Below are 15,517 nucleotides of genomic sequence, written 5' to 3'. Positions count from 1 at the left end.
CACTTAAAAGTTAATTAATTCACATCTATCTTTTGGCTGTCCATTACGAGAATTCCAGCATACTGGGAATTAATCTTACAAATGTTTTCATGCTGACATAATACTACTATATCAAATTTAACTTTATTTGGTAGTTTTAACTATTTTAGTTTGGTCTTCATAGAACTATGTAGAAGAAAAGCTTATTCCCACTTGGAACTGGATGGTCAGTATTATGGATTCTACTGAAGCTCAATTACGTTATGGTTCTGCATTAGCATCTGCTGGTGATCCAGGACATCCAAACCATCCTCTTCACGCATCTCAAAACTCAGCGCGAAGAGAGAGGATGACTGCACGAGAGGAGGCTAGTTTAAGAACGCTTGAAGGCAGACGGTATGAAATTCTTCATGTATGATTGTGTGTTCAGACAGAGCTCTTAAATTCTAGGTTAAATCCTTTTTGATGGCTGTTGTGTAAACCCTTACCATATTTGTGAAGGAGGAAATACCACTTCTACATTTGTGTGCCCACCCCCCCCCCCCGCAAGGTATTTTCATAACATGTAAAAAGAAAAAACTGGCCTAGCAGCACTTACACAAATACCTTGTGGTGGAAGGGAGCGGTTGACAAACAAATGTAGAAGGCATGTGTAATTTGCATAAAAATATGGTAAGTGCCTTGGATTTTAAGATTTAAAATTTTTTTTTTAAATTGTCATGCATCTGAGGCAAAATGAGTTTAAGATATAATTCACATACCATATACTTCACCCATTTAAAGTATACAGTTCAGTAGTTTTGAATGGCCATGAGCCATCCTAGTGGGTATGAAATATCTTACTATGATTTTGATTTGTGTTTTCCTGAAGACTGATGATATTGACCATCTTTTCATGTGCTTATTGGCCATTTGTCTAGTCAGAATCTTTGCTCGGTTTTTAAAATTGGGTTATTTTTTTTTTTTATTATTGATTGGTATGAGTTCTTTATATGTTCTGAATACAAGTCCCTTATGCAATATACACTGTGCAAAAATTTTCTTCCATTCTGTGGGTTGTCTTCACTTTTTTGATGGTATCATTTGAAGCACAAAAATTTTTAATTTTGATGAAGTCCAGTTTATCCGTTTTTATTTTGTTCCTTGTGCTTTTGGTTTCATTTATCTATTTAGGCACTGGTTCTCAATGTGTGGTCTCCAGAACAGCATCATTAGCATCACCTGGGAATTTATCATAAATGCAAATTTTTGGCCCCTGTCCCAGACTGTTGAAACTATGGGTGTGAAGCCAGCTGTCTGTTTTAACAAGCCTTCCAGGTGATTCTGGAAACCCTGGTGGCGTAGTGGTTAAGAGCTACAGCTGCTAACCAAGAGGTCAGCAGTTCAAATCTACCAGGTGTTCCTTGGAAACTGTATGGGTCAGTTCTACTCTGTCCTGTAGTGTCGCTGTGTGTCAGAATCAACTCAACAGTAGTAGGTTTGGTTTTTTTATGGGTCCACGTGATTCTGATGTATGCTGAATTTTAAGAACCCATATTTTTAGGGAAGGAGCTCCTTCTCCCATTCCAGTGGACACTGTAAATCAGATACAGCGGTTGTATTTCTAAAGCAGAATCTCAGGCTTAATGTGCTTTTTATTTAAGAATATTCTCAGTTCCTAATTTTGCATATATATGATAATGGTACATTTCATATTTGTGTTCTGTTTGGAAACATTTTCTTTTCCTTTTGCTCCAATAGACGTGCCACTTTGCTCAGTGCCCGTCAAGGAATGATGTCTGCTCGAGGGGACTTCCTAAATTATGCACTCTCTTTAATGCGGTCTCACAATGATGAGCATTCTGATGTTCTTCCAGTTTTGGATGTTTGTTCACTGAAGCATGTGGCATATGTTTTTCAAGCCCTTATATATTGGATTAAAGCAATGAATCAGCAGACAACATTGGATACACCTCAATTGGAACGCAAAAGGTATCCATACTTGCGTGAGGTTGGTTTAAGAAATGCTTGCGTGGTGTGGTCTCCATCTGTACACTGTCAGATTTTGGAGTAAGGAGAATGGCACTGCAAAAGAGAAATAGTACAGGAATATTTGACAGGAGAAAGTAGCCTTACTCCGTAGCTAGTCCTCACTTAAAATGAAAAACTTAAGAATCCAGTTAAACTTCATGATTAAGATACTTTGACCTGATTGTTTATCATAATTTTTATTGGAGTTTGTATAGGCACTAACTATTTCTTGGCGTGATTAGCTTTTTGCTTCTGTTGAGCTCATTTTGTGGTCACAGCACAATTGGCTGGTCAGTCTACTATTTCCCAAACAGTATTTAACATTGGTTAGCTACTGAAGAGACCTTTTCAATGCTTGCTTGTAATTCCCCCCACCTTTGCTCCTGTTCACATTGCACAAAAAGTTCGTGTAAAATGACTCACTTGTCTTTTTAAAGGACGCGAGAACTCTTGGAACTGGGTATTGATAATGAAGATTCAGAACATGAAAATGATGATGACACCAATCAAAGTTAGTGCACAGAAAATCTGCTAATCTGCTTCAAGAAATGGCTGCCTCAGTATTTCCCCTTCAAGCTTTTTAACTTCATTATTTTCTGTCTGGGTGGGAATTTCTCTTTTCTCCTCTATGTTCCGTTTGTTACCTTTTTCTGTCCATTTCTTTCTTACACATCCTTGCAGCATATGTTTCATAATTAAGAATGAACTAAAGAAATGTTATTAATTTTTCAGCAGCTGGTATTTTTCTACTTTATCTTCTCTATATCTCTCCTTTGCATTTCTCTTGGCTTTATGTTTGCTTTTACTCTTAAGTGTATAGGTACAACATTAAATAAAGTCTTAGAAAAAAATCTTTGTTAGAATTGATGCAAAATAGATTCAGCCAAGAAAATGAGGAATAGCAAATAATCAAAACTCTTAACAGTTAATGCAATGAAAATACAGAAAATATTCCAAACTCAAGAATTTTCTCAAAAAGTTTTAATACCACTAAATTTTAGAATCTTCTGCAGTCTATACTTTTCAGCTCTATATAATTATATATAAATATAATGGAGATTAAAAGATTTTAAAAGTAGGGCTAAATAGTCCACTTGCATGTTTCTTATTATCAATTATTACTTTTATTCAGTCCAGGGAAAGACAATTGACCTGACGTATTTTTTTGAGAACCTAGCCATAGCCACCTGCCATTTTCACAGCACACTGTAAGCACTGCTCAACGTTTTGTGCTGACTTCCTACTGGGATGCATGAGTAACCCCAACAGTGCTCTCTCAGAGCAGTCTTAGAGAGGGAGCAGGAGAATTTAAAAATGAGCAGGTGCTCAGTTTAAGCTGATGACCATCTCCTCCTTTTGGGGTCATCAGTGAGTTGGGTCCTGAATATGCTCAGGAATCTGGCTGTATTCTGTTTTGAATTTCAGAGAGATAAACAGGATGATATGGAAAACTTCTGTTGAATACAGAATGGAATGATATTTATTACTTCCAATATTTTGAATTATCACTTTAAAAATGTTAATCAAAATTTTGGGCTATTATTGTTGAGTGGTATTAAAATTTTATAAAGAGACATCAGGAGTTTTGGATTGAGCAAATTAATATTAATCATCCCAATACTTACATGATTTTCCTTAAAACATTTTATCTTTTTATGTTTAGGTGCTACTTTGAATGATAAGGATGACGACTCCCTTCCAGCAGAAACTGGCCACAACCATCCATTTTTCCGACGCTCAGACTCCATGACGTTCCTTGGGTGCATACCGCCAAATCCATTCGAAGTGCCTCTGGCTGAAGCCATCCCCTTGGCTGATCAGCCACATCTGTTGCAGGTAATTTAAACAAACCAGCCTTAAGGTTTCTTTTGATTGCCTTTATTTCTTTTAAGTGTTCAATGTAACTAGAATATTTTTGTTAAAATTCCAGCCAAATGCTAGAAAGGAGGATCTTTTTGGCCGTCCAAGTCAGGGTCTTTATTCTTCATCTGCCAGTAGTGGGAAGTGCTTAATGGAGGTTACAGTGGATAGAAACTGCCTTGAGGTAAGATGGTAAAAATACTTCACAATACTTTGCTAATAGTAACCACTTGTGTCCCAGCATCCAGATTTTTGGAAGTACGTTAATTCAGAAGATTGTTTTTCCAAAAATAATGGGAATGCCAGACATTCTTGCCTCATAGCGTAATAGAAAGATTTCCAGTACTGTCATTAGCCTGCTCTGAGAATAACTTGCTCTGTGTCAGGTCACTTCATCCATAAAATGGAAGTTTCGTTACGTGCTTTTCTGTTTCACAGAGTTGGTTGTTAGCTGCTGAAAATTCACATTTTCGTATATAATTTGCATGTATAATATTGGCTTGAAAGTTTTCTTTGACTCAATTACTTTGAGTCTAATAAGGTGGATAAATACGGTAGCATTAAAAATGATACCCAGCATTAGTTGAATAATTCTATTTGCTAGACACTGTCTCAGTTAATCTTCATAACCATGTCAGGTAGAAAGCATTGTTATCCTGATCTTATGGGTAAGAAATTGAGGCTCAGAGAGATTAAATAAATTGTCTAATGTCACACAACTAGTTAAGTAGCAGATCTAGTTTTCAGGTATTGGTGTGATTTGAAAGCCTATTACTCGCCAATAAAAGTAATAACACATTTTAAAGTAGGCATAGAAGAAGTATAGTTGAATAGAATTTTTAAAAAATATCTAAGTAATAAAAGGAAATACAATACTGAAAATGCCTAAGAGACTTAAGTCATCACAGATTCTTTGAAAAGTTCTGTGAGGATGCTATGGTAAATGCATTGGAATTGGGGGTTAGCCAGTGCAATCAGATAGATGAGAAATAGGCTGTATCATCACTGCAGTTGAGAATCCAGAATGAAAAATTAACTACTTCCATGTGATTTCTGTAGAGTATTACAAACTTGGAAAGAAGATCTAGTTACCGTAGTTTTGTTTTTTAATGTTTAACTTTTAAACATAAAAATTCACAGGTTCTTCCAACTAAAATGTCTTATGCTGCCAATCTGAAAAATGTAATGAACATGCAAAATCGACAAAAAAAGGAAGGAGAAGAACAGAATGTGCTGCCAGAAGAAGCTGAGAGCTCCAAGCCAGGGCCATCTGCTCATGATCTTGCTGCACAACTGAAAAGTAGTTTGCTAGCAGAAATCGGACTGACTGAAAGTGAAGGGCCACCTCTTACATCTTTCAGGTATCTGCTAAGCCAAAGTTTTCTTATTTGCATAACTTTATGGCTATTATAATTCTTCTAGGAGTTACAGAATTTTCTTATTTTATTTGTATATTAATGTTATTTTATGAATTCTGTTTTCCTAGTTTCTAATCAGATATTAAATATTGATTTGGGTGTTTTTAGACTTTTTTGACTATTTTGTCATTGATGAGTATTCTTTATAGAGAAAACCTTAATAACTTATTTTTAATGTTACTGACTTAAATATATATATATTTCCATGTAAAATTGTCAGTTATAGACATTACTGCCAGCTCAGTTAAAGGAAACATGTGCATAACTAGAAAAGGCGGAATTTTTCTAGATTTGTGACTCTCACGCTGACCTGGGCTTCTTTGCCAGGTTCGCAGTTGGTAATTCTCTTGCAAGAGGTTAAGTTCTTTGCTTTCACAATGAAAATTTGCTAGTACATACTGTGGCTTAGTACCATGAAGTGAACTATTGAGCATATACTTTATGCACACTGGGTTTTTTTTTGGGGGGGGGTATGTTATTTGGTTACATAGTGTTAGATGATTTTTTTGCATCGGAGGAGTTAACAGGCCAGTTAAAGGAAACAAAATATACTATATATATACAGACACACACACACACACACACACACATTGTCTAAAAACCATAAAAGGCAAGGGATAATTGTGAATAGGGGTAGTCCAAGCTTCCTTCCAAGAGGCAGTGTGCCTTCAGCTGAGATGGCTAGGATGTATAGGAGCAGACAGATAGAAGGAGAGAAGAGTTAGAGGTAAGACCAGTTAGAGAGCTATTGCAGACAGTCTCTGGGTTATAAATGAGATCTGTTCCTAAGTGTATCTTTAAGTGAAATTTTGTAGGTAAGTCAGAACAGGTGCATAAAGTTCTTATTTAGCCTTACTGTAGTGTAAGAAAAGGCTCAAAGTCTTGTCAATGATTTAAAATCTGCATCTCCAGCAAGTGAAGGCGATTGTAATTAAGAATCTTTGTGAGTGGGGGTTGGTTCACTCATTTCAAACTGAGGGCAAATTTATATAACGTTAAAGGGCAAGTATGAGTTGCCCTTAAGTGGGATGTTCATAATTTGGGAACTTACTGTATTTACTTCAGACTTGTGGTAAATAAAGGCTGAAGTAGAATATTGGCTTTGGGAATGGAAAGGGAGTCAAAGAAAGGAAGAGAAACTCAAGGGTTTGATCACTCTTGAGAAATTGGGGAGAAAAACTAAAATCAACTTCAGATCTGTGCAATAGGGAAATACTAAAAGAAATCAGTGGTGAAGAGGTCATATTCAATTTTAGCCATATTGAGTTTGAGTTGAGCATCATCCAAGTGGACATATTAAACACATTTGGTAATGCTGGTCTGAAGCTTTGTTGAAAGTTTCGAACTAGAGATAGATTTGGGAATCACGTAGAGATGGACGTTGGACTTTGAGAGGAGGTAAAATGAAAGATGAAGATGGGGCAGTCTGGGAATATATCCATACAAAGAGGACAGGAGGAATAAGGGAGTAAAAACGAGAAATTCTGCAAAGAATGAGTAGCTATAGAAAAGTTCCCCGTTAGAGATGCTGTGGTTTGAAGTACTTAAAAACTCAAAATACTGAAAGACCAAGTAAATTACTCTCACTGGCCAAAGTGAGCACATATTGGAATTGGCTAAATTATTTTTTTCCCCTCTCCTTTAAACTTCTTACAGGCCACAGTGTAGCTTCATGGGAATGGTTATTTCCCATGATATGCTACTAGGACGCTGGCGCCTTTCTTTAGAACTGTTCGGCAGAGTGTTCATGGAAGATGTTGGAGCAGAACCTGGATCAGTAAGTATTTTGAGCACTTTAGATTCTATTCTGCCTAAGAACATATTTCAGAAAGTAATCCTGTCATTGTGCCTTTTTTTTTTTTTTTTTTAAAGATCCTGACCGAATTGGGAGGTTTTGAGGTAAAAGAATCAAAATTCCGTAGAGAAATGGAAAAACTGAGAAACCAGCAGTCTAGAGATTTATCACTAGAGGTAAAGGTATTTAGATTTTCTTATACTATATAGATATGTATATATAGTATGCCATTCGTACAAAGTTTAAAACGTAAAATAATCATAGCTCTTGCTTAGGCTTATGTACATGTGTAATTAAATGTTAAAGAAAGTAATGATAATTACCACATTTAGAACAGTTGTTACCTCTGGCAGTTGGTCCTCTACCATCTTCTACAGATGATCTAAAGATGACCAATTAGTTGTTTTGTTTGTTTGTTTTTAAGTATCATTATGAACTCCTGAATTGAAGCACATTTAATGTGTTTCAGGAGCCCTGGTGGTGCAGTGGTTAAGAGCTCGGCTGCTAACCGAAAGGTCAGCAGTTCAAATCCACCAGCCACTCCTTGGAAACCCTATGGGCCAGTTTTACTCTGTTCTATAGGGTTGCTATGAGTCAGATCGACTTGACGGCAATGGGTTTGATTTTTTTTGGTTAATGTGTTTCATTCCATTGAGGTTGTTATTCTTATTGGTGATCAAATTGTCTCTTCTTTAGCTTATGGGAGTCTCTTCATCTCGGCTCCTGAGTTCTTTTGACTTGACTCCAGCAGTCTTTGATAACATTCTTACTTCTGCAGTGTCTCATCTTGTACGTTTCCTGTCACAGACCTGAAAGCCGTTTCTCCAAGGAACCCTGGTTTCTTTTAGCAGGAAATGGTATTTTGAGATTACAGTCTGGGCTCTAGGGTTGCTTACTGCTGCTAGATTAATCATTGTTTTTAGGTCTTCTTAGTGGACAGAGCTAGGAAATAATCCCTTTGGAAAAAAACAAAAACATTAATTTGTGTGTGTATGTGTGTATATATACACATATATGTAAAATAAGTTCATACTGATAATTCCAATTCGAATTCAAGATTTAGGATCACAAGATTAAGTCTTTATATTCTTCTGCACCAAATATCCCACTTTCTAACAACACAGATAAAACTCATCATTTGTTTTTACCCCCCAGTATGCACACAACAGCCACAGAATTACAGCATCAACACTACCACCAACAAAATGGTTATTAAAAATAGCTTAAGATTTATTTACAGTTTTTATCAACAGAGCATATCCAGTTAGAGATGTACAATCAAATTACTATGTTTAAAAGTCACTTGAAATGATTCCTCTTTGTGTGGTTACAGCTGGATACAAGCCTAGGGCCTTTTGTTTCATTTTGCTTTCAGTTTTTAGGAATTGTTTTTCCCCTTTTTTGGTTTGGTTTTGTTTCATAATTAGTGTAAATTAATTTTGCAAAGTCAATTCTAGAGTGAGACATATTTAGAGAATTCTGATTTTCATCATTTCACTGCTTCCTTCTTCAATTTTTTTTAAGTTTGTCCACTCCCTCCCCCCAGTATACATTTTTTTCCTCCACATCGCTTTTCCCAGTTCACAGGATACCCAGAGATAATGCCACAACTGTACACAGAGATGTTCCTTCTGCCCAGTTTACAGGATATCCAGAGATGATGCCACAGCTGTACACAGAGATGTTGCCTTCTGCCCAGTTCACAGTATACCCAGAGATCATGCCACAGCTGTACACAGAGATGTTCCTTTGCACCCAGTTCACAGGATATCCTGAGATCATGCCACAGCTGTACACAGATGTTCTGTTCCGCATGCTATTGACAGCTGCTTAGCACTGCGTTTTGTGGATGTATCCCAGTTTTTTCAGCCAGTCCTTTGTCGATAGACATTTGGGTTTGTTACCAGTCTTCTGCTATTACAAATAGTGATGTAACAGATAGCCTCTTTTCTCTTTTTTGCTTATGTATTTTTGCAATAGATTTCTAGACATGGAATTGCTGGGTCGAAAGGTATATGCTTATATAATTTCGCAAGATATTGGCAAGTAACTTTCCATGGCAGTTGCGTATTTTTGCATTTTCACCATCATTATGAGAATGCCTGATTCCCCCATGGTCTTATTAGCAGAATTTATTGTCAGATTTTTAGATTTTTGCCAATCTGATATGTGAGAAATTCAGTATAATTTTAATTTGTATTTCTCATACTATGAAAAACCGAAAACCCATTGCCGTCAAGTCAATTCCAACTCATAGCGACCCTATAGGACAGAGTAGAGCTGCCCCGTAGAGCTTCCAGGGAGTGCCTGGCAGATTCAAACGGCCAACCCCATGGTTAGCAGCCATAGCACTTAACCACTACGCCACCAGGGTTTCCCTCAAAGCTAAACATTGTTTAATGTATTTAAAAATCAGTTATATTTCTTTTTCTGTGAACTGTTATTTTTTTATCAAGTTGTTGGTTTTTTCCTAATTTTTCAGCAGCCCTTTATGTATCTTTAGGTAATATATACACACATGCATGAATATGTAATTTTATCTGTGACAGAAGGTACAAATATTTTCCTGTTCGTCAGTTTCTTTTGACTTTATTTGCAGTGTTTTGTCACCAAGAACTTTATCCACATTTCCTTCTTATATTTGCTTTATTTCTATTTTTTAAAATATTTATATGCATTTGTAATTTATCCTGGTATGTCCCAAAATAGAACATTTTTTTTTTTCATTAAAAATCTAATTTTAGCTTTTTCTTGACCATTTAAACTAAACAAAAAAAGGTAATTTGGGTTCTCAGAAGATTATTCTTTCCAAATATACAAAATTAAAAAGTATGTAAGAATGTCTTACATTAAATCAGAGCAACACGATCTAACTCAGTTCTAACGAACATTTTCTTTTAAAAAATGCAGGGTTATTTTCGACATTGAATTTAGCTGCTTTTTGGTATGTTTTAATAGGTTGATCGGGATCGAGACCTTCTAATTCAGCAGACTATGAGGCAGCTTAACAATCACTTTGGTCGAAGATGTGCCACAACACCAATGGCCGTACATAGAGTAAAAGTCACATTTAAGGATGAGCCAGGAGAGGGCAGTGGCGTAGCACGAAGTTTTTATACAGCCATTGCACAAGCATTTTTATCAAATGAAAAGTTGCCAAATCTAGATTGTATCCAAAATGCCAACAAAGGCACCCACACAAGTAAGTACTGTGCAGATAACAAGCATCGTAAAAATTCTGTTTGATCAAAACAATTATTATCATAGTTATATAAGAGAATTTTAATGTACCTCTATATAATTCTACATTAATGAGTTAATCTTGTTTAAAGTACATTAGTCCCCCTTTATCCATGTTTTTGCTTTCCTTGGTTTCAGTTACCTGTGGTCAACCTCAGTCTGAAAGTGTTAAATGAGTAGTGTGTAGTGTGATGAAATCTCATGCTTTCTTGCTCTGTCCCACTTGGGGACCACATTCATATAACTTTTATTACAGTGTATTGTTATAATTGTTCTATTTTATTATTAATTATTGTTAATCTCGTACTGTGCCTAATTTATAAATCAAACTTTATTATAGATACTTTTTTTATGTATAGGTCAAAACAGTATATATAGGGTTTGGTACTGTTTCTGGTTTCAGGCATCCACGGGGGTCTTGGAACATAAGCCTCATCGATAAGGGAAGGTTACTATACTCTAATAGATAATTTAACAGTATACTCTTTTACTGTTATATTTATTTTGATAAATGCTTGTGGTCGTACTAGTTTTTCATCTCAATTATTGTTGGGGAGCGTGGGAGGTTATAAGACGTGTGGTTATATAAAAATCCAGTGAGCAAATTGTAGTATTTCCCCCACGATACTTGAAAATACTATTCTATAGAAAATGCTATTCAGAGTATTATTTGCGAACTTGCTGCTAATTCCCAGTGAGATGAGATTGTAATCAAATGTAAATCAGTCATGTCACTAATCTCACTGTTTAATTTAGCAAGACTTTTTTTTAAAATAATTTATTTTGCTTTAGGTGAAAGTTTATGAATTAATAAGTCAGTCTGTCATACTAAAAGCCATACACGGCCCGCTGTGAACTTCAGGCTGCTCTCCCCATAATGAGACAGCACCATCCTCCTCTCTACCCTGTATTCCCTGTGTCCATTCAGGCAGCTCCTGTCCCCCTCTTCCTTCTCATCTTGGCACCAGACAGGAGTCACCCGCATAGTCTCATGTGTCTATTTGAGCCACAAAGTTCACTCCTCACCAGCATCATTGTCTATCTTATAGTCCAGGCCAATCCCTGTCTGTAGAGTTGGTTTTGGGAATGGTTCCAATCTTGGGCTATCAAAGGGTCTGGGGACCATGACCCTCAGGGTCCCTCCGGTCTCAGTCAGACCATTAAGCCTGATCTTTTTAGGAGAATTTAAGATCTGCATCCCACTGTCCTCCTGCTCCATCAGGGATTCTCTCTTGTGTTCCCCATCAGGGCAGTGATTGGTGGTAGCCAGACACCATCTAGTTCTTTGGTAGCAAGACTTTTTTGTATGAGTGTGTATGGTAGCAAGACTTTTTATATTTATATCCTGGAGCTTTAGTGGTATAGTGGTTAAGAGCTCAGCTGCTAACCGAAAGGTTGGTGGTTCAAATCCACCAGCCACTCCTTGGAAACCCTCTGGGGCAGTCCTTCTGTGTCCTATAGGGTCACTATGAGTCGGAATTGACTCGATTGTAATGAGTTTATCCTGGTGCAAGCTTCTTACATCAGCACTCTGAGCAGCACTATCCTAGAGCTGTGGGTCAGAACTGTGTATTTCGTATTTTACCTATTCTGTAAGATACCCTGAATCCTACCATAATTGAAACAAAAGGCCACTTCAGGCTTTCTGTTATAATAGTCACTTATGGTATATTTTTTATGGTATATTGTAAGGATATATAAAGGTGCAGATTTTACATATGCTAGCAGGAGGATTAAGGGATTAACCAAAACCAAACCCACTGCAGTCGAGTCGATTCCGACTCATAGCGACCCTGTAGGCCAGAGTAGAACTGCCCCACAGAGTTTCCAGGGAGTGCCTGGCGGATTCGAACTGCTGACCTTCTGGTTAGCAGCCGTAGCACTTAACCACTACACCACCAGGGTTTCTGATTAAGGGATTAGGAGGACTCTTAATTTTCAAGATTACAACCAAAATTTAAAAATCTGAAAATTATAAAAGTGTTGTGTGCTGTTGAGTAGATTTCTGACTCATAGCAACCCTATGTGACAGAGTAGAACTGCCCCATAGGATTTCCTAGGCTGTAATCTTTACAGTAGCAGATCATCAGGTCTTTTCTCTTGTGGCGCTGTCAGTGGGTTCAAAATACTGACCTTTCTGTTAGCAGCCAGGGGCTCCTTTCATAAATGCATTAAGGAGATGATAATTGGTGATTGATATCAAGTAGGGGCAGCAAATTGTCAGCCTTCCAGGTGGGTGGATATAGTAACTGAAGGAGAGAGATTGTAGAAAATACTGCATTTTACCTAGGCTACAGCTACATCTGTATCTCATTGTAATCTGTAAACTACCACCATAAAGGCTACTTGAACTTAAGTTCTGGAAAGGACTGGGAGTGAAATAACGGGAGGAGTTCCCTAGCCTTTCATCATCAGTTTCACCATTTGACTTCCTATAGTTCTGTAATCAAAAGAAATTAGAAGATGTGAATGAGGAAACCTGGAAAGTCAAAACATTTCAGAAATATTTTCTCTGTAATTCTGTAGGAAACCACGCTCTGGTTTGTGCTTAGGAATTAAAAAATAATAGTGCATGTACTGGGTAGCCTATAATTTTTTTAAAAACTAAGACTAGAGAAGACTTTCAAATTTTATTCTAATCATTTAAGAAATCTCAGCATTATTTACGGGGAAGCTAACGTAGCCCCATTTGCTACATATTATTTCACAGATTTGGCACAACAAGGGGAAAAATTCAGATAACAAATATGAGTGAATACCTTTCATGTGCCAGGTACATTCTGTATAATCACTCCCCGCCAGATCTCCAGAGTTTATGGAGAGTGAGAGAGGGCACTGACAATGCCTACGCCAGGAAGATGATCCTCAGATACTACATTTTATGTTCGTCTCGTTTCCTCACATTTGAGATTTAAAGTGGCTGCATTTATATTCATCCAAATGAGTATATTTCATATTTTCTTTTAGGCTTAATGCAGAGATTAAGGAACAGAGGAGAGAGAGATCGGGAAAGAGAGAGAGAAAGGGAAATGAGGAGGAGTAGTGGTTTGCGAGCAGGTTCTCGGAGAGACCGGGATAGGTGAGATAATTTTGTATCTTTATTTAATAGCACGTTTTTGGACTAATTGGGGCACTTGAAATTATATTGGCTTTTTATTTATTCTACTCAAATTCCTAATTGTTTGAAATTTGTATTAAACTTCATATTATACTTTCCTTAATTTATCTTAAATATAAATTGTGGGAAATTGTGATATTTAAACCTTTATATTCTTCTCCTGTTAGAATGGGTTGCGTTCTATTTTTGCCTAAACAATAATTTCCAGAAATTAGGGGTGAGACTTGCTTTGAGTGTTCAAAGGCCCTTAAAATAAAATTATTTGTACAAACTATACATTGCAAATTTATAGATTTTTCAAGTGACAAAATCTGGCTTATCTTTATTCACAGCCATCATCTGTTTAGGCATTCAGCTACCTTGGTACCATAATTGGAGCAATCTGTATGTGCAGGTTTTCTGCCTTCCTTCCTATTTGTGCTGATATTTTCACTTCGTAGTCAAGGAAAATGAAGTTATACTAGATTTCTCCTTTCAGAGACTTTAGAAGACAGCTTTCCATTGACACTAGGCCCTTTAGACCGGCCTCTGAAGGGAATCCTAGCGATGATCCTGACCCTCTGCCAGCACATCGGCAGGCGCTTGGAGAGAGGCTTTATCCCCGTGTACAAGCGATGCAGCCAGTAAGTACTGTGCACTTCACACACTTAGCTACCTCTTAATTGGCTGCGACATTTTTATTTTTGAATTAAAGTTGGTATTTAAAAAAATTGTCAGCTACTGGCAAGTCTTGTAGTAGAGGACCTGCATGTTTAGCCCCTCATGAGAAAGAAGCTTAACAGGGAATGAAGCAAGGCTAGCTGGGGTCAATGTGTTTAGCTTGATCCCCCCGCTACCCTGAGTTGGGACCCTGTCCCCATTCTACGTAGCAAGTTCCTAGTGTGCTGAAGAATTTCCTGCACGTTTCATTTGAATCCCTGGTGGCACAGTGGTTAAGAGCTACTGCTGCTAACCAAAAAGGTCAGCAGTTCAAATTCACCAGCCGCCCCTTGGAAACCTTATAGGGCACTTCTCCTCTGTCCTGTAGGGTCGCTATGAGTTGGAATCGACTCGACAGCGATGGGTATGGGTTTGTATTTATTTAAATAAATTATTGTTACTTGCTGAAGCAGACTTTCATCTGTTACCAGGCTGTAGCTAGCACACATAGGAAATATCGTACTTTACTATTACTACCGATAAGTATTGCAGGAAAATTTTCATTTTTAATGTTCTGTAAATAGTTTCTTTCATATAATATAGATAACTAGTTGTGGTTTTCTTGCTTATTTGTCTATACGTAACTATATGTGCATATAGTAAAAGATGAATAATAAAGTAGAGAAAAGCAATTATAATTTCTTTAAGTAAATCCTTAGCCTTAAATGCAGACATCTTTCTCTCTTCTCTCCCTCTCCTTCCTTCCCTCCCTCCCTCTATCTTTCTTTTTTCTACCATAAAAGAAAGATTCTATATGGAAATTGAGTATTCGTGGCTTTACTCATGGATATTAAACACCTTGTCATACAAACATAATAACTAGCTTTCACAAGATTTACCAGTGCATAGACTATTCATTCTCTGCCAAAGTCCTTTCATATCTATAATTAAGCGTCTAGTTTAATAAAACACCTTACCAGTTCATACACTTTTATATTTGTTATTCCAGGTTTCTCACATCTTCTTTTCTTCTGATAAAAGATTGTATATTTCAACAAGTAGTTTCAGAGATTAGGAGCAGTAACATTTGTTTATTACTTATAGGCATTTGCAAGTAAAATCACTGGCATGCTGTTGGAATTATCCCCAGCCCAGCTGCTTCTCCTTCTAGCTAGTGAAGATTCTCTGAGAGCAAGAGTGGATGAAGCCATGGAACTCATTATTGCACATGGAAGGTAATGTGTATAATTGGAAAGGCATTTCAGGTTTAAAAATCAGCTACTTTATTTTCAGTAAGTGGGTGCCACCATATCTTAAAACTAACGCTAAAGTACAAGACTTTAAAGGTTTTAAAATGATGGCTTAAACTCCATGAATGAGGCATTTGAGTTCTACATATATTAGAAAGATGGAATTTTAGCAGTCGGTTAGGCTCTGAAAGGTCTTTTATGTACCTGG

At 36.9% G+C, this 15,517-nt stretch overlaps 1 protein-coding gene and 1 long non-coding RNA gene across 12 annotated transcripts in view; one reads left to right on the top strand and one right to left on the bottom strand.

Moving 5' to 3' along the window:
- UBR5 (ubiquitin protein ligase E3 component n-recognin 5) overlaps positions 1-15,517 on the top strand; it is a 156,484-nt gene that overhangs the window by 124,956 nt on the left and 16,011 nt on the right. For 6 of the 11 annotated variants that reach the window (XR_010317813.1, XM_064267977.1, XM_064267974.1 and 3 more), the window contains exons 40-51: positions 164-375; positions 1,720-1,950; positions 2,427-2,500; positions 3,653-3,825; positions 3,920-4,033; positions 4,990-5,210; positions 6,924-7,044; positions 7,140-7,244; positions 10,021-10,264; positions 13,270-13,381; positions 13,899-14,043; positions 15,164-15,294. Coding sequence is in view for 9 of the 11 variants with exons in the window: in XM_064267977.1 (XP_064124047.1) it covers positions 164-375; positions 1,720-1,950; positions 2,427-2,500; positions 3,653-3,825; positions 3,920-4,033; positions 4,990-5,210; positions 6,924-7,044; positions 7,140-7,244; positions 10,021-10,264; positions 13,270-13,381; positions 13,899-14,043; positions 15,164-15,294 (1,883 nt within the window). In the remaining 2 variants the exon portion in view is untranslated. The remainder of the gene's footprint in view (positions 1-163; positions 376-1,719; positions 1,951-2,426; positions 2,501-3,652; positions 3,826-3,919; positions 4,034-4,989; positions 5,211-6,923; positions 7,045-7,139; positions 7,245-10,020; positions 10,265-13,269; positions 13,382-13,898; positions 14,044-15,163; positions 15,295-15,517) is intronic. The other 5 variants (XM_064267979.1, XM_064267978.1, XM_064267975.1 and 2 more) reach the window with 3 other exon arrangements.
- On the bottom strand, positions 903-3,696 carry LOC135227632 (uncharacterized). Its single transcript, XR_010317815.1, has 2 exons — positions 3,615-3,696; positions 903-2,043 (listed from the first exon to the last, which is right to left on the bottom strand). It is a non-coding gene; the product is annotated as an uncharacterized LOC135227632 (long non-coding RNA).

Source organism: Loxodonta africana, chromosome 14 (genome assembly GCF_030014295.1).
Source record: "Loxodonta africana isolate mLoxAfr1 chromosome 14, mLoxAfr1.hap2, whole genome shotgun sequence".
Lineage (NCBI taxonomy): Eukaryota > Metazoa > Chordata > Mammalia > Proboscidea > Elephantidae > Loxodonta > Loxodonta africana.
The sequence above is the reverse complement of the archived record's forward strand: the minus strand, read 5'-3'. Positions and strand labels throughout refer to the sequence as shown.